Source organism: Puma concolor, chromosome D1 (genome assembly GCF_028749965.1).
Source record: "Puma concolor isolate L17-30 chromosome D1, mPumCon1.1.hap2, whole genome shotgun sequence".
Taxonomy (NCBI): domain Eukaryota; kingdom Metazoa; phylum Chordata; class Mammalia; order Carnivora; family Felidae; genus Puma; species Puma concolor.
This window is the reverse complement of record NC_141676.1, coordinates 95,514,965-95,533,481: the sequence shown is the minus strand read 5'-3', so window position 1 is coordinate 95,533,481 and position 18,517 is coordinate 95,514,965. Positions and strand designations below refer to the sequence as shown.

Genomic DNA, 18,517 nt, shown 5'->3' with positions numbered 1-18,517 from the left:
TTACTGATTTGAAATACTATTTTCATCATATTCTAAATACTTATATGTACATGAGATTATTTCTGAGTTTTCTGTTTTCCCACTGATCTATTATTCTAATACGTTTTAAGTGAGTAAGATAAGCATATGCTACTTCCTTTTTTCCCTCTATTCTTTAACCAAATGCAATTGGGTTTCTGCCTCTACCATTTCCATAAACTTCTCTTGCCAAGTTTGTAAATTCTCAATACAAAGGACATGACCTGGTTCTTACTTCTCCCAACCTCTGAACAATAATGAACACTTCTGAACCTTTTTTCCTTCTTGAAATATTTAACTAACTTTCCTGACACCACAAAATCTCCTGTCCAGTAAAGTTTATAAGTGCCACATATTCCCCTGTCCAGAGACAGTTTTAGGATCACAACATGTTACTGGTGGAAAGTTCCAAATCACCATGTATCTACACAATGTCACAATCACTTGAAAAGAATTTTAAAAGTTCATATTCCTGAACCCTGATCACAGATATATTCTGATTGAGTAGGTAGGTCTTATGGAACCAGGAGATCATAATTTTAAATGTTTCCTTGGGGCGCCTGGGTGGCGCAGTCGGTTAAGCGGCCGACTTCAGCCAGGTCACGATCTCGCAGTCCGTGAGTTCGAGCCCCGCGTCGGGCTCTGGGCTGATGGCTCAGAGCCTGGAGCCTGTTTCTGATTCTGTGTCTCCTTCTCTCTCTGCCCCTCCCCCGTTCATGCTCGGTCTCTCTCTGTCCCAAAAATAAATAAACGTTGAAAAACAAACAAACAAACAAACAAACAAACAAACAAAAAAAAAAAACAAAAACAAAAAAAAAAAAAACAAAATAAATGTTTCCTTAATGATTCTGACACCCACCCAAGTTGTGAATCATTAATCCAGTTCAACCTTGTTGGTATATAAGTCAATAACTGAGACATAATTATCACAAGATTTTTTAAATAGCCGGAGCACTTAGCATAATCCAGCCAAGCCTCTTATTTTGCAGGTTACTAATCTGAGTTTCTGAAGTGAAATGGCATTACCATATGGTGGCAAATCCTGAACTATATCCCATTTACTATAGCTTGAATCCCAAGCACATAGATAACAATCTTCACAACAATTCTTTTAAGTAAATACTGTTATTTTTCTCATTTTAGAGTTGAGGAAACTCTGAAAAAGTTCCTTTTATTAGTAAAGTAACACAGTGAGCAAATAACAGAGCTGAAATTAAAACCCAGGTAGTCTGACACCAGAAACTGTGAGCTAACTCTACTTCGCTCTTAGAAATCTGCCCAACTCATGTGTTCCTTCCCCTAATTCATGAATACACACAACCATCTATATAAAACTAAATAAATCTCTGTTTTCCATCACTGTGCTTTAAGAGAAGATGGAAAAGAAAGGCAATGTGAAAGCAAATTATTACAAAACTCATTCTAGGAGAGAGACGTATTAACCATTCTTTGAGTGACTCTTCTCCCCAAACACCCCCTCTTTTTGACTCAAAATGTAAAGTCATATAGCAAGCATTCATTTATTCCGCCATTACTTGCTGAGCCTTTGCTAAGTATGCTAGATACTCTGCTAAGCACTGGAGGTGTAACAGAGAATAAATACACATGGTGCCTTTCTTCACAGGGATGACATATAATCACGCAATTACAAAAGCATATGAAAATTGTGGCAGGCCTGACGAGTCTACTCTAGGAAATACAAAACAGAGAATTTAAACTTTGTAAGATGGGTGAGATGGCCGTTTCCCTTCAGCTGATATCTGAAGCATGAACAGAAAACAAGGATTGGAAACAAGTAATAAAAGTGTGCTAAATAAATAGATAGATAGATAACCAACCAACCAACCAACCATGGAGGAAGCATGAGCAAAAGTGTATTTTCAAAGAAAGGTAAGCAAAGGAAAACAAGAGAAATCCCCTAAATAGTCTATAACTTCTCAAATGATTTTCTTAACGTTTTAATGAATTCAACTTGGATAAATATATGTCTTTCTTACATACCATACTCCCTTGTAGTTAACTGAAAATTTTCCTGCAAATGAGTTTCTTAAAGTTTTCTTATAACTAAATAAATAGAATCAGACTGTACATTTAAAGGGGGAAAAAAAAACATGTAGTACAATGGGACCTGTACCTCAAAAGGGTAGGCACAGAATGGTACCAATGTATATCTGAAAGTCATCTAACCCTACCTTTCTGTCCAGAAAAGACTTCCTAGAGGTTCTGGATAACTTCATACCTGAAGGATGGGCAGGCTGAACAACACAGAGGGTGCATGAGGGTGTTCCAGGGTGACAGAATGGCTTGTGGGAAAGTGTGTAAATGAATGAGAATTTATTAAACTTGGGAGAGTTAAGTGTGACTTCAGTAGACTAACAGAAAAAAGGCAGGGAGGAGGGAGTTACAGTGGCAGAAAATCAGGCTGGAGAGGTGATCCTTGTTTGACATAATGTGGAGCTTTGTTTTATACTGAAGACAATTGCAGTGAAAAGAGTAAACTAAGGTAAATGAGATCTTATTGGAAGTATGGAAAGAGCATGCTGGTTGTCATCAGGAGAATGAATTTCGAGGCTAAAAGACAAGAGAGGAAGGGGCTAGTCAGGAGGCTGGTGTCCAGATGAGAAATGATGGTGCCATGAGGAGAACAAGAATTGTCAGCACCTCATAAATTGTGGGTGGAGGAAAAGCAAAGAGAGAGGAATCAAGGAGGACACTAGCTTGAGGTTTGAGCAATTGAGTATTCATGGTGACAGAGATCACAGGAAGAGAAGAAAGTCTGTGAATGTTCCCTCTAAAGCACAGGAGGAAAACACTGGGAAGGAAAAAGAAGAGGGAGGAAGAACAGAAAGGAGAAGGAGAGGAGAGAACATGGTATTAAGCCCCTCACACTACACCACAAACGTTCATTTGCATTAGCTTATTCATCCCAATAACCCTATAAAGTAATAAGATACCCCTATTTTGCAGAATTTTTGACTTGGGCATTCTAATTCCAAGTCCAACACTCTTTCTATTATACCGCATTTCTTTCTACATGGAAAAAAAACTCTATAGAGGAACAAAAACAATTTTAAAATAAAGCTGTATTCTCTTATAATACTTAATACTGCTTGAGCTCAGGAAAATGTTTTTCTATTCAAGCTTTCTTTCAGGGCAACCTTTACCTCCTTGTTCCTGAAGCTATAGATCAGAGGATTGAGCATAGGCACCACAATAGTATAGAACACAGTGGACACTTTCCCCTGGTCCATGGACAAAACAGAAGAAGGATGAAGATACATGAATGCCCCTGACCCAAAGAAAACAGAAACAACAATTATATGTGAGCTACAAGTGCTAAAAGCTTTGGACCTTCCTTCAGTGGAATGCATGCGAAGGACGCTGGTGAGGATGAAAGAGTAAGAGATAATGATAGTGAGGCTGGGCACACCCACATCAAAGCCCACAACAATGAGAACTACCAGTTCATTGATGTGAGTGTTTGTGCAGGAGAGCTCCAGAAGGGGGAGGATGTCACACATGTAGTGGTTGATGGTGTTGGCATCACAGAAGGTCAACCTGAGCATGCATCCTGTGTGGGCCCAGGCACCAATAAACGCCCCCACATATACAATCACAGCCAGCAGAGAACAGACCTGAGGGGACATGGTGACCGTGTATAACAAGGGCTTGCAAATGGCCACATAGCGATCATAGGCCATTACTGTCAACACGTAACACTCTGCACTGACAAAGAAACAGTAGAAAAAGAGCTGAGTCATGCATCCTGCATAGGAGATGGTGTTCAGCTTTGACACAAAGTTTACCAGCAGTTTTGGGGTAATGACAGAAGAGTAACACAGGTCAATAAAGGATAAATTAAAGAGGAAATAGTACATGGGGGTGTGAAGGTGAGAATTCAGTCCAATTAGAGTGACCAAGCCCAGGTTTCCTGCCACAGTGACAATGTAGATTCCTAGGAAAAGAAAGAACAGAGGCAGCTGGATCTCTGAATATTTGGTTAAACCCACAAGGAAAAACTCAGTGACTAAGGAACTGTTTCCCATATCCATTCTCTTCTGGTAGGATCTGAAAGATAGGAAAGTAGAATCGTATTCGAGGCAGAACCCACATTTCCTATGCAATCCCATGCCCAGTCTACCCTGGGCCAACAGATTCTGCTGAGATTTAACTATTCTAGAGGGAGTTGCATATGGCTTCGCTCACGCAAGAAAGACAAGTGTATGGGAGGCATCAACATAGTTTCAGGTAACACTGGGAGAAATATTTCAAGAGGAGAAGAAGTGCAGAAATTTCTCATCCTTTCTCTGCTTCAGTTTGTCACTAACACTTTTTAATCCCTTTACTTATTCCAGTTTGGCCTTGTTAATCTTTAATCACCACACTTCAGCTACCTGTGCTGGCCACGGATCCAGACTGGACACTGTGTTGGGTAGAAATCAGGAGCACATGCCCATAGTAGAGTTGGGAAAACAGACTCACAGAGACTCTTTGGTTTCACAAGCACACACAGCAAGAAAGTAATTAAGTTAGGAATGGAACCTGGGTTTCCCTCATAAGAAATTCTCTAAGTGGCAGAAGGATTGGAGGCACTGCAAACCCCATAATCTCAGCACTACTTCTAATCTTTACTTTCTTCCCATGCAGACCCTGTAATCATCTGCACCCAGGGCCAGAGCTGGTAAAAGCAGAAAAGCGTATTACTTTCTATGGTTCTGGATTTTGAAAGACATAAAAAGATAAAGGATTCAATGCTCACTGTTCTTTGCCTAGTGACATCAGAACTTCCTGTGGTTTCCTTTCCAACACTGATCTCTAATAGGAAAGTTCTGCTGCTCTGGGGGGTAATACAGCTGAGCCAAACACTTCCTCCTCCATTTGTGTGGAGGGGCTCAGAGCATTTATAAATCTCAGTCTTTGACTCGCTCTGAGAGTTATTCAGATAAAGATCACTATTTTTAATAATTATTTTGCCCAGAGGTGATCATTAAACTACAAAAAAAGTAATATAAACAGCATTCTCTGTTTCAACATAATAAACTGGAAACATCATATATGTGATCTTATTCTAGCTTGGAGGTCTCAGGGATTTGGTTTAGAGGCTTTCCCAGGAGGCTCTCCATAGCTCAAACCCTTTGGGAAAGACAGATTTATGAAACTGTTTGTACAAAGATGAAGATGCTTATACCCTGGTGTCTTTGGAAGCTCAATATTCTACTCAAAATTGCACATTCTTCTGGGACAAATGAGGTAGAGACCTTTTCTCTCTTCTTTCTCCTAGTGCTTCTTTGGCTATTAGGTACAACTGCTAACCCATAGCTAATAATATTTTAAATACCTATAAAAATTTCACACACACACACACACACATATATGTGTGTGTGTATATATATATATATATATATATATATATATATCCTCCCACACATATATATGATTAACATTATGGCATTCATGATCATATAATGCATTCTTTGTAGCTTTTAGACACATCACTTCCTGTTCTTTTTTCTTAGCACTCTCTTTCTTGTCTTAGACTCCTTCAGCCATCACACCCAGTTATTCATGTTTGTAACTTACTGGAACATCTTCCCTTATTTTCCTAATTGCTGATGTATCCAAATAGGTTTATAGGGGCTTTACAACTGATTCCAAACTACATAGTTTTTTTTTTACCTCTTGCCTTTGTCATTTAATAATACTTCATCAAAATCGCTCCAAAGTTCTGTGTTTGGGCAAGTCATAACTTATCCAACCATACCACATTCATAGAAATCCATAATTTTTCCATTCTTTTACCATCAACAGCAATGGTAAGATAATCATCATCGTGCATTCATCTTTATATACCAGTACTTTTATTTCAATGGGATAAATTCCCAGAATGTTGTCTTTTAATTATATCAGATGGTTTTTCCCAAAAACTGTAATAATTCACATCTCTGCAAGCAATGTCTAAAACGATCTTTTCTTCTCCACTTACATCAATGGACAGAACATCTAAACTGAAAATCGACAAGTAAACAATCACTTTGAATGTCACACTGGACCAAACGGACTTAACAGATATATTCAGAACGTTCCATCCTAAAACAGCAGAATACACTTTCTTTTCAAGTGCACACAAAAGATTCTCCAGAATAGATTACATATTAGCCCACAAAACAATCTTCAACAAATTCAAAATCAAAGTCATACTATGTGTCTTTTCTGACCACAATGCTATGAAACTAGAAGTCCACCACAAGAAAAAATTCTGGAAAGACCACAAATACATGAAGTTTAAAGAACATCCTACTGGGGGTCCTCAATAGATCAGTTGGTTAAGTGTCCAACTCTTGATTTTGGCTCAGGTCATGATCTCACAGTTCATGAGATTGAGTCCCTCATTGGGCTCTGCATTGAGCATGTGGCCTGCTTGGGATTATTTCCCTCCCTTTCTGCCCCCCCCCCCACCCCATTTGTACATGCACGCTCTTGCTCTCTCTCAAAATAAGTAAATAAGCATTAAAAATAAAGAACATCCTACTAAACAATGAATGGCTCAACCAGGAAATAAAAGAAGAAATTAAAAATAGATGGAAACAAATGAAAACACAATGATCCAAAAACCTTTGGATGCAACAAAACTTGTTCTAAGAGGGAAGTTTAAAGCAGTACAAGCCTACCTCAAGAAGCAAGGAAAACCTCAAATAAACAACCTAACCTGACACCTAAAGGAGCTAGAAAAAGAACAACAAACAAGATCTAAAACTAGCAGAAGCAAGTAAATAATAAAGATTAGAGCAAAATAAATAATATGAAAACTAAGAAAAACAATAACTAATGAAACTGGAAGTTGGTTGTTAAAAAAAACAAATCAATAAAATTGATAAACCTCTAGCCAGACTTATTGAGAAAAACAAAAGGACTCAAATAAAATCACAGATGAAAGAGGATAAATAACCAATAAATACAAAGGATGATAAGAGAATATTATGAAAAATTATATGCCAACAAATTTGACAGCCTAGAAGAAATGGATAAACTCCTAGAAACATAAAAACTACCAAAACTGAAACAGGTAGAAATTGAAAACTTGAACAGACACATAACCATCAAAGAAATGGAATCAGTAATCAAAAAACTCCTGACAAACAAAAGTCCTGGGCCAGGTGGCTTCATGGACAGATTCAACCAAACATTTAAAGAGGAGTTAATACTATCTTTCTTAAACTATCCCAAAATATGGAAAAGTAAGGAAAACTTTCAAATTCATTCTATGAGGCCAGCATTACCCTGATACCAAAACCAGATAAAGGCACCACTAAAAAAGATAACAACAGGCCAATATCCCTGATGAAAATAGATGCAAAATTTCTCAATAAAACACTAGCAAACAGTATCCAACAACATATTAACTGATGGCTACCAGAGAGATGGGTGGAGTCATGTGTTAAGTAAGTGATAGGGATTAGGAAGTGCACTTGTGATGAGCATCAGTTATTGCAAGGAAGTGTTGAACCACTGTAGTGTATATCTGAAACTAATATAACGTTGTATGTATCTAACTGGAATTTAAATAAAAAACGTATTCATTTTTATTTTTTTTATTTTAGAGGAAGAGAGAAAAAGAGCATGAGTGGAGAGGAAGAGCAGAGAGGGAAAATCTTTTTTTTTAATGTTTCTTTCTATTTGTGAGAGAGAGAGCATGAGCAGGGGAGGGGCAGAGAGAGAGGGAGACACAGAATCTGAGGTAGGCTCCAGGCTCTGAGCTGTCAGCACAGAGCCCGATGTGGGGCTCGAAATCATGAACTAGAAGATCATGACCTGAGCCGAAGTCAGAAGCTTAACCAGCAGAGCCACCCAAGTACCCCAAGAGAGAGAGAAATCTTAAGGAAAGAGAGAGACAGAGAGAGAGAGAGAGAGACTCAGTGCAGAGCCCAATGTGGGGCTCAATTCATGACCTGAACTGAAATTAAGAGTCAGACGCTTAACCAACTGAGCCACCAAGCACCCCAAATAAAAAACTTAAAAAAAAAAGTAAGTTGCATCCCATGCCTTAGTTGTTACGCAGTGATCTCATAAAATACAAGACTTGAAGACTGTGTGTGTGTGTGTGTGTGTATGTGTGTGTGTGTGTGTGTGTGTGTGTGTGTGTGTGTGTGTGTGTAGGAAGGCAGTGTAGAGAGAAGGCTGATGGAAATCTATAAATTTGGGGTTCAGAAATTAAAGGAATATAGAACTCAAAACCCCTTTCACTTCTGGGTTTTATCAGCCCTCAACTACAGTACACCCTGATCATTCCAAATTTGATCCTGAGCAGAAATAGCAGCTTGCTTAGAGAAAGTGTCCGCTAAACAAAATTAAGATGTAATCAGAGAACTTTCTTTAACTAGAAGGACCATGTTCCATTAAGCATAGATACTCAAAGTGTGCACACTGACTTAGAAGCAACTCTGTCCTAGTTCACAGGCACAGGCGAATCCCATAGCTTACCTGTTTAATTCCTAGCTGTAAAATTTCAACACAGGTATATATATGTATACACACACACACACACACACACACACACACACACACACACACATATATATATATATATATATATATATATATACACACACCCTCTCATTAGTGCCATTCAGCACTGATAACCCAAAAAGAGAATTTTTACATTCAGATAACCCCAAAAGAGCTAAAACTGTTAATGACACTTCATGTTTTACATGTAAAAACACCCTAACTTGATTCCCTTCCTTTGAGAGAAGTCCAAATAGACACATGGAGCTTGAGTTGCTAGCTAAAAGTTACAGCTAAGTTGCTACCTTTGAAACTTTGCCAAACGTAGCTTTTACAAGCTTCATTTAAATTTTTGTTATTTTTCAAAAATAATCTGAAAAAATTGGAAACTATTTTGAAGGAACATTTATTTTCTCTAAAAATGAAACAAATTTCATTTCTATATTGAGACTCCTCAAATGAAAGATTAGGACCAGGTTTAACATGTAATTGGGGCCACCTCAATTTATCAAATGTGATAACATATGTAACAGAGTGAACACACCTTTGAAATGTCTACAGAAATCCCCAAAGAGCACAGATATTTACTTACGTAGATACACTTCAATCTCAACAAGGAGAACAAGTTTATCAAAAGGGACAGTAAATAAATGAAAAAAAGAAAAGAAAAGAAAATACCGACCTGGATCAACCATTTTATATAAATAGAACTTAAGTAAAAATTAAGCATATTAATATTGCAGTCAGGAGATGTGATATGAGTGGTCACGTAAAACATATATTTAAGTTTAGCAACACTAAACATCTAAAACCAAACAAACAAGACAACATGCCAGTCTTGCCAACTTTTACAATGTCTAAATCTTAAGTGGAGATTGGAAAACAAGTAAAATTGAAAACATTATTAAAGTTATCTTTTTAAAAATGTTGATTGATATTGTCACTTGGTTAAGATCACAGAGTTTTAGAGTAAAACTTCTTTGCCTGTTTTCTTAAAAGAAAAGTAATTCAACATCATACTACAGAAAAGACACTGTCATAATTTGATCTATTGACCAAAAATTTCTTTCAAATTATCACTGCTCTCCTAACTACAACTTGAGAGTTTTATACCTTAAATTCATAAGAAGTAGTATATAGAAGCCAACAAAAACCAGGAGTTATTTAGTTGTTCCCATTCCTCAAATCCAGGGGTGAGGGAAGTTAACTTTTTTTTATATCAAATACCTTGAGATTTTATCCTATCCAAAGAAATCCTGTATTCTCTGTAACGTTGCTAGGGCCTTCCAGAAAGGAGAGGAGAGTCAGAAGAATGGAATTTTATCATGTATCATTTTGCTTTCTGGATTCCTTTTCCCCAATTTGAGTTTTAATTACTACTCACCGCTTCATCTTTTGAAATGCCCTCTCTCCCCTTGGTTCCCCAAATGTTCCATACCTTTTCACCTTCATTCCCCAAACACTACTGATGTATGCTCATTGTGCATTATAAATTTTATGGAAGGTTTATGGACTTTATTTTTACAGCACTGTATCAAGCAGGATTAAAATTGAAATTGAAATGTGGTTTCTAAGTCCTGATGACCACTCTCCACACAGAGAGCTCTGATTAATTGGCTATGTTTCTTGTTGAGCCCTGGCCTAATTAATGTTCTGGGCTCCTTTCTTTCCCATATGTTGCTCTGTGAATTACAAGTTCTTGCTAACATCCCAAATTCATTTCATTTTTTTAAGTTTTTATTTAAATTCCAGTTAGTTAACATACAATATAATATTCATTTCAGGTACACGATATTGTGATTAATCACTTCCATACAATACCCGGTGCTCACGAAAGGTGCACTCCCCAATCTCCATCACCAAATTCATTTTACTTAATTTTGCAGAAGTAACATTCCATGTGAGCCAATCATTTCCCAACTGTACCTGCCTGCAAAGCCTCCCCTTTCCCAATGAAAAAAAATCTCATCAAACTGTTTTTCTAAACAAATGAAACAAAGCAATATCCTCCTTGAGAGAAATTCATGTATCATCCTGGAACAAATAACAATCAATTTTCAAATTAGAAATGCTTTCTTATTTTCCATGGTTATGGAAACAAAAAGTAATACAATAAAGTAGAAGCAAAGTATACTACAGAGAGTAATAGACTTGAAATCAGGAGGCTAAGAATTTAGTCTAGACTTTTTCATTCAGAAGAGGGAACTGTAAGACATTAGCCACTCCAAGCTTTACTTTCCAATCCATGTAATAGAAATATTTTGAGAATCTGTTATGTGCAGGGTTGAGCATGCAACGTAAGAAAACCCTTTGTGGAAGGAAGCAAGACACAGTGTTACAGATGCAAAGTCATTTATATTTGACAGTCTATATGGAACCTTCCATCTAAGGTTTAAAGGAGACACATTCTTGTTTAGTTAATGCTGGAAAGATGGGAGTAGAGACACACTGTCCATTTCATGCTGCCAGTCTCAAGTGACAGATAAGACATCCTTAATGATAGTATATCATCCTGATGGTTCCTTGATTTGATCATTTGTAGACCAGTCTTCTATTTCCAGAAAGAAAAATAAAAGTTCAAAATGATAAAGAAAAAAACAGATAATATATTTCTTCCTTAATATTACTGCTAAGTGGAAGAGGGGGAGAAGAAAGTGTGCAAATGGTGAAGAGAAACCTACAAAAAGTAAAAATAAATTATTGAGAGAAGACTCAACTCTCCTTCAAAGTGATAAGAAAGAGACAGGATAAGAAGGTTGCCAATAAAATTATTGTAATTACAAACAGAAACTCCCTGTTGCATGACTAACTAGAGACACTGATCAAAACCTTCTACTTAGAGTTTTTCTCAAAGCAAGTTTAACATCTTTGTTTCTCAAGCTGTAAACTAAAGGGTTCATCATGGGAACTGTATTGGTATAAAAGATAGATGATATTTTTCCCTCATCCATAGACCCAGCAGAAGATGGTTTAAGATACATAAATGCACCTGATCCAAAGAACAAGGAAACAGCAATTATGTGGGAACTGCAGGTGCTGAACGCTTTGGACCTGCCCTCAGTGGAACCGATGTGGAAGATGCTGGAAAGGATGCAACCATAAGAGACAAAGATGGTGACACTGGGCACAATGATGTTGATGCCCACCACGATGAAAACCACCAGCTCATTCACGTAGGTGCTTGTGCAGGAGAGCTGGAGAAGGGGGAGGATGTCACACAAATAATGGTTGATGGTGTTGGCATCACAGAAGGTCAGTCTCAGCATGCTTCCTGTGTGAGCCACAGCACCCGAAAATGCCATCAAATATGAACCAAGCATAAGGCTGGAACACACTTTAGGGGACATGACAACATTATACAAAAGTGGGTTACAGATGGCCACATAGCGATCATAGGCCATTGATGTCAGCACATAGCATTCAGAAATAGCAAAAAAACAGAAAAAGTAAAGCTGGGTCATGCACCCCCTGTAGGAGATAATATTTTTCTTTGATACGAAGTTAGTCAGCATTTTGGGTGTAAACACAGAAGAATAACAGAAATCTATGAAGGACAAATTGAAGAGAAAAAAGTACATTGGAGTATGTAGGTGTGAATTCAGCCCAATTAGAGTTATCAAGCCCAAATTTCCCAACACAGTGACCACATACATGACTAGAAACAGACAGAGCAGGGGGAGCTGGAGATCTGGTAGGTCTGTTAGCCCCACCAGAATGAATGCAGCCACAAAAGAACTGTTTCCAGGAGCCATTCTTCTTTCCCTAAGGCGATCTGTGAGCACAGAAAAATAGGGTTTACATTAGGAAACAACTCAGCTCTTCATGCAAGATCTTGTACTAAAGAGAGTGTATACAACGGGAAAGTCTGAGACTAGCCCAACCTGGACCCATACAATCTATCTTTACCACTATCATGATACTGAGGGATACTGAGTCTCCCTTTATAGCAAAGGGCATCACAAACTTAGCTTAGAGAGGCAAGTACAGTGAACTTGACCTCTAGAAACATGACTGCTGGAAAAACCAAGGGTGAAAGGAGAAGTTGAGAGTAGGACAGAATCACCCTTCTCTGATCTCACCATTTCTTCATTCACTTGACCCTCTCCTCACCAGTAAGATTAGAAACAGAATCCTTAGGAACTCAAATGCAGATTGGCCTCAAATGCAGACTGTACTTGATGGAGTGAGAATTAAGAACAGTTTCTAATCTAAATAAGGGACGAGCATCTAGGGGAGGTTGAGTTACTACCCCATGTCACAGAGAAAAAGCCATAAATCCAGAAGAATGAGAGTCCCATCTATGGAGAGGGAGCTTACTGAGATACTGTATCCCCTACATCCCCTGATCTCTGAACATTGTCTTATCTCCCTCGAACACATTCTCCTGCCAGCTTCACCTGAGTATCAATACTGCACAAAGTGGGAAAGACAGTGATATATCTCAGGTCTCTGAACTTCCATCTCAAAGCAAGGAATGTGTTATTACAAATGGGATTCTGATACTCACATTCCTTAGGTCAGAAAACTTCAGTGTTCCTTTATCCTTTATATTTACCCCCGTGGTCGTTAGAAAGGCAATTTCAGGCTCTGAGGCTCTGGTTCTAAGTGGATTCAGCCCAGACTTAAATTCATATATACCCTTAAATCTTTCTGATCCTAATTTCTGACTATGACTTTGAGTCCTCTTAAGAAGCAGAGAAAAATAAAGCCTTTATTATTATCCTCACATTTGCTGCTTGATTGGACATAGAGTTAAAATGAGTTTAAGGATATAGTGCGCTTGGTTATAAACAGGGTAGAACCTTGCTCAGTCTTTTCCCCAGAGAATAGATTTTATGTGTAAAGGAATAAGGAGATTGTGCACCCTGGGCCATGATATGTCTTTAGTTCCTTAGGGACTCAATATTTCACTCATTTGCACTTCACTCCAGGGATTGTACATCCCTAGATCCAAAGTAAAGTCCCGTCTCCCCCATACCTTCATCTCTGAAGGGAAATCTACTGTGTTGTTTTCATTTCACCTTTGTCCCCATATCCTAAATGGAAACTTTTTCTGCAAGGGTTCTGCCTCTAGGCTTCCTTATTTCTTGATCTCAAATTTTTCATATTGCAATAACTCAGTTGTCTTCTCTTCTGCAATATCTCTAAAATGATTTGTGGTAACACATATTCCTTCTGAAGTTTATACTTTAATCGCCCACTGGAAATTTCTACTTGACTATCCTGCTTACCACCATTCTAGGCAATATTTAAGTAACTGGGGTTATCAATTTCTTTGCAACATGGAAAAGAGTAGGAGCTATGGAGTTAGGGGGTATGTGTATGAATGCTATCTTCCTACTTCCACTCTTACTAACAATAATACCTGGGGTAAGTTACTTAATTTCTGTTCATTGTAAAATAAGAATGATAAAAACAGCATCTCTTTCACTGTGTTATGGTGATAATGAAATTTTTATTTTATGTTTTTAAAGTTTTTATTTAAATTCCAGTTAACATCCAGTGCAATATTAGTTCCAGGTGCACAATATAGTGATTTAACTTTTCCATACAACACTTGGTGCTCTTCAGGACAAGTGCATGCCTTAATCCCCATCACCTATTTAACCCATCCCCTCCCAAAAAGGGGCTCCTGGTTGACTCTGTCAAAGGAGTGGAGGAGCAAGCTACTCTTGATCTTTGGGTCATGATTTTGAGCCCCATGTGGGGTGTAGAGATTACTTAAATAAAAAAAATCCTCCCACCCACCTTCCCTCTGGTGACCATCAATTTGTTCTCTATAGTTATGAGTCTGTTTCTTGGTTTGCCTCTCTCTCTCTCTCTCTCTCTCTCTCTCTCTGTCTTTATTAATATGATTATAATAGTGCCTGGAATATAATAATAGTCAAAAACTCTCTCTCTTTCTTTATTAATATGGTTATAACAGTGCTTGGAATATAATAATAATCAAAAAATGTCAGTTGTCATTATTTATGTTCTCATGAATACATCATAATATTCATTAGACTTTTTTTTTTTTTTTTTTTTTTTACTTAACTCTCATGTTCTCCTATAAACCATAAGTTCTCTTGTTTGCTCCTAGGGTTAAGATCAGTACAGAATACATGGAAGAAATTCAATAAGTATTTCTGAAAATCATGTGGTTCTTTGGCTGTGAACCTTCAGGAAACATTCCACATTTATCACATGCTAAGCAATAGTGTATACACTCACAATGACCTCCATCCTTGTCCCTCAGCCACCACACAAATTCTTAGATTTTAACTGAACTGTACTGTTGACCTGTAGTAACTCTTATTATTCTAGTCTTTTCCCATGTAATTCCACTTATATAGCCATGCACACTGCTGCTAGAATAAACTGAAAGCAAAGCTCTGTCCCTCCTTACTTTAAGAACTTTCAGTGGTTTTGGGGCACCTGAGTGGCTCAGTCGGTTGAGCATCCGACTTTGGCTCAGGTCATGATCTCACAGCTTGTGAGTTCAAGCCCCGCATCAGGCTCTGTGCTGACAGCTCAGAGCCAGGAGCTGGCTTCAGATTCTGTGTCTCCCTCTCTCTCTGCCACTAAACCACTCGCATTCTGTCTCTGTCTCTCTCAAAAATAAATAAACATTAAAAACATTTTTTTAAATCAATAAAAATTAAAAAAAAACTTTCAGTGGTTTTCCATTACCCATTGGGCAACTGAAATTTTGTAATAAAAGTAAAAGTCTCAAAATTATGATTCAATCCTGGATAAAATTAAAGAAGAAATTGAGTCAGAGTTATATTTTATAGGAAGATTTGAAAGAACTATTTTGATTGATTTAAGTATTCTGCACACATTAAGTGCTGTACAAACTTTTACCTTTTCACAAATATAAGAAAAAATATTGGAGAATGTTTATATTTCAAATACCATTAGGGTATAGTGAACAAATATCACAATTCAGATGAACCAAAAATAATAGTTAAAAGTTAACTTTAAATCTGCACAACCTCACCTTCTCATCATGATAAATGACAGTTTCTCTCTTCAATGTTCCCCAAAAAGGCATAAGAGTTTCGCAAAGATGTTCATTTATTTAAGTAACATATTTTTTATTTAATACCCTGGGAATGTAACCTTCAACTTATGTTACTAGTTAGAAAGTTTCTAGCTTCAAGTTACAGAATGCTCAATTAATAACTCATTTTAAACAGGAGCTTGTTTCTCTCACCTAGCAATAAGCTTATGACTAGATTAACCTAGGTTTGTTTCAGCCACAAATCACTCTCATCAAGAACTCAGTCTCTTCCATTTCACTGTCCTCAGTTTGTTGACTTTCACTCTCAGGCTTGTCACCTCATGGTCACAAAAAGGTTGTTACAGCTCCAAGAATCACATCCAAACACCGATATATCCAAAGAAGAAAGCAAGCAACAAGGCAAAAGAACTTTTCCCATATCTCTCTATAGAATGAGGTAAATCATCTCCAGGTCTCAAGAGATTATTTTCTTTGCATCTCTTCAGTCATGTAGCTATGCCACATGGCCAACCTAGCTGCAAGGAAAACTGATAAAAAATGAGAATCTTCCATTTTCAGCCTCTATCAAAAAAGGAAGTTTCTGGCATTAAGAATACTTGGAGGAGGGAGGACTATTGATTGGAGAAAGCATCAATGTAATCTGCCACAAACAAAAAGCTTGTGAAAGATATTTGTAATAGGAATTATGTTTTTCAATTTAAATTCAGAAAATACTTATTTTTTTAAGTGAATTTACTGTTTTAACTTTAAATCAACCCTGTTGCCTTGGGGTGTTCAACCCATGTTATAAACATATACGTATTTGCTTGTGTGGAAAATATACATATATAAGTATATATTTATACATACATTACTTACATGTATATGGTAGGGGAGGGGAGGAAGAGTTTAACTCCATGAGAGGGTCCTCTTATTGGTAAAAAAAGCATCAGACACCCTGAATGTTTCAAATGTGTAAAATAAAGAGTCTCCAAACAGAAAACAATAACTTGGGCTAACACAATTATGGTTTTTTCGATTGGTTTTGTGTGTGTGTGTCTCATTTTTTTGTTTTTGTGTTTTTTTTGTTCTTGTTTTTGTTTTTGTTTTTTTGCCACAGCATCTCCTAAAAGAAATGGAACAGATCACTAGTCACTAAATATCTGATGGATCAAAATTAAGTTATACCTGTTGAAATTTAAATTTTAGGTTTCTTTGAAGCATCTTCTTAGCTTTCTATCTCTTGTTTATAATCTTTCCACTATATTGTATAAAATTTGAAACAGACTAGCTAAACTAGGTAAGAAAAGGGAAATTTCATTATGCAGAATTTTGGAAAAGGATATGTGGTAGACAGAAAACTATTAATTATATAAATTGAGGTTTAAAATCTTGCTAAGAAACTCCACAACTACTTATTAATAAATAGACACTGGGCTCCCTTCAGGCACATCCTTGTACCAATCCTGGCTCCCATCTGAAGAGTCTGATCATAAATAATAAAGCTTCAAGTAGAAGTTATGATATATTAAAAACAGATCAAAAGAATAGAAATCCTATGTGTAAAGTCAATGAACAACTACACTTCTGGAAAATAGGACTCAGCCATGTGCCCTAGAAAGTCCTACAATGTCACAATACATGCATTATTTAAAGAGAGGTTCAGTAATCTGGAATTCAAGCTATTTGGATATTGGCTGTCCTACTGATGACCCACTAATAGGAAACCTTTGTTTTGTCTCTGATATTTTTTAGATCATAAACTCTCTAAATAGCTTAGAACATAACTCATGATAAAGGAGAGGAGGAACACTGGGTCCACTGATTCACTTAAGGTATCTTTTGCCAGAAAAAAATGACCCTGGTTGCTTTTAGGAAAGTAGGCATTTAATTAGGAGGGCTTTGTATTAATGCTAGTACGAGACAAATGTTTCTCAAATCAAAGTGGTAGTGTTATAGTTGTGACAGATGAGGAGGTAGTTATGTCTATATGATATGTGTATGCATATATTATGTATAATGTTTTAATTTCCTGTACTCCATTTCACTTAGTAAAAGCCCAAGTTTCACAATTACCAACAACTTCCGTCAGGATCTTGCCCCATGTTACATGTTGGCCCTCCTCTCCTTCAACTCTCTCACTCCTTTTATTCAGCACAGTAACCTTTTCTGTGTTCTCAGACATGCCAGAAGTATCACCTTAGGAGTTTTGCATTGGCTGGTAATCCTCCCTAAAAAAGATATTTTTCCAAATATTCACTTTAAACATCACCTTCTCAATGAATTAGGATCCATGTCCAATTTACATTTGTATTTTCCATATTTGACACATTTCGTGGCATAGGATGTTTCCTCCCTTTGGATTGCCTCTTCTTACATTCTGTGTAGCTGGGATAAGGCTACTCTGAGTAAGTCTTTTAAAATGCAAGTTTATTTTGACTGACTCTAAAATACTCTATTTGAAAAGGCTGCTTAAGAGCTACTATTTAAATAAATAACATTTTTATTTTAAAATGAGAGAAAATTTATGGCCATAAAACTGGCAGAGTTCATGGAGCACTATAACACATCTGCCTCTTCATTTCCCACTCAGGGGAGCTGTCTCTTCAATATTTATTTTCTTTTAATTCCCTGTTCAATTTCCCATTCATTTTGATGAACTATTTGTAACCTACTGTAGCTCAGGAAATTAATTTTATTCAAAAAATGTTTTAAATGTGTATTCACTTATTTTTAGGAGGGGAGGGGCAGAGAGACAAAGAGAGAGAATCCCATGCAGGCTCTGTGCTATCAGTGCAGAGCCCGACGTGGGGTCCATGTCACGAACTGTGAGATCATGACCTGAGCCGAGATCAAAAGTTGGACGCTTAACTGAGTCACCCAAGTGCCCCCAGGGCATTAATTTTAAAAAAAGAATTCTGAATTTAGATACAGTTCTAGCCTTAGAGTTCTCACTTAAAATTTTGACAGCAGCTCTAAGTCAAAGTTAAGCAGGGGAAAAGGGTGAAATGA

At 37.2% G+C, this 18,517-nt stretch overlaps 2 protein-coding genes across 2 annotated transcripts; both read right to left on the bottom strand.

Annotated features, from left to right (window-relative positions):
* Nucleotides 1-3,134: 3,134 nt before the first annotated feature.
* LOC112866110 (olfactory receptor 8B8-like) lies at nucleotides 3,135-4,148 on the bottom strand. The gene has a single exon (XM_025929145.2). It carries the CDS (start codon nucleotides 4,146-4,148, stop codon nucleotides 3,135-3,137), a length of 1,014 nt encoding a protein of 337 aa, XP_025784930.2.
* A 7,194-nt stretch (nucleotides 4,149-11,342) lies between these two features.
* LOC112866104 (olfactory receptor 8B3-like) lies at nucleotides 11,343-12,281 on the bottom strand. The gene has a single exon (XM_025929140.1). The coding sequence runs from the start codon at nucleotides 12,270-12,272 to the stop codon at nucleotides 11,343-11,345; it is 930 nt and encodes a 309-aa protein (XP_025784925.1). The 5' UTR covers nucleotides 12,273-12,281.
* Between the last annotated feature and the right edge of the window lie 6,236 nt (nucleotides 12,282-18,517).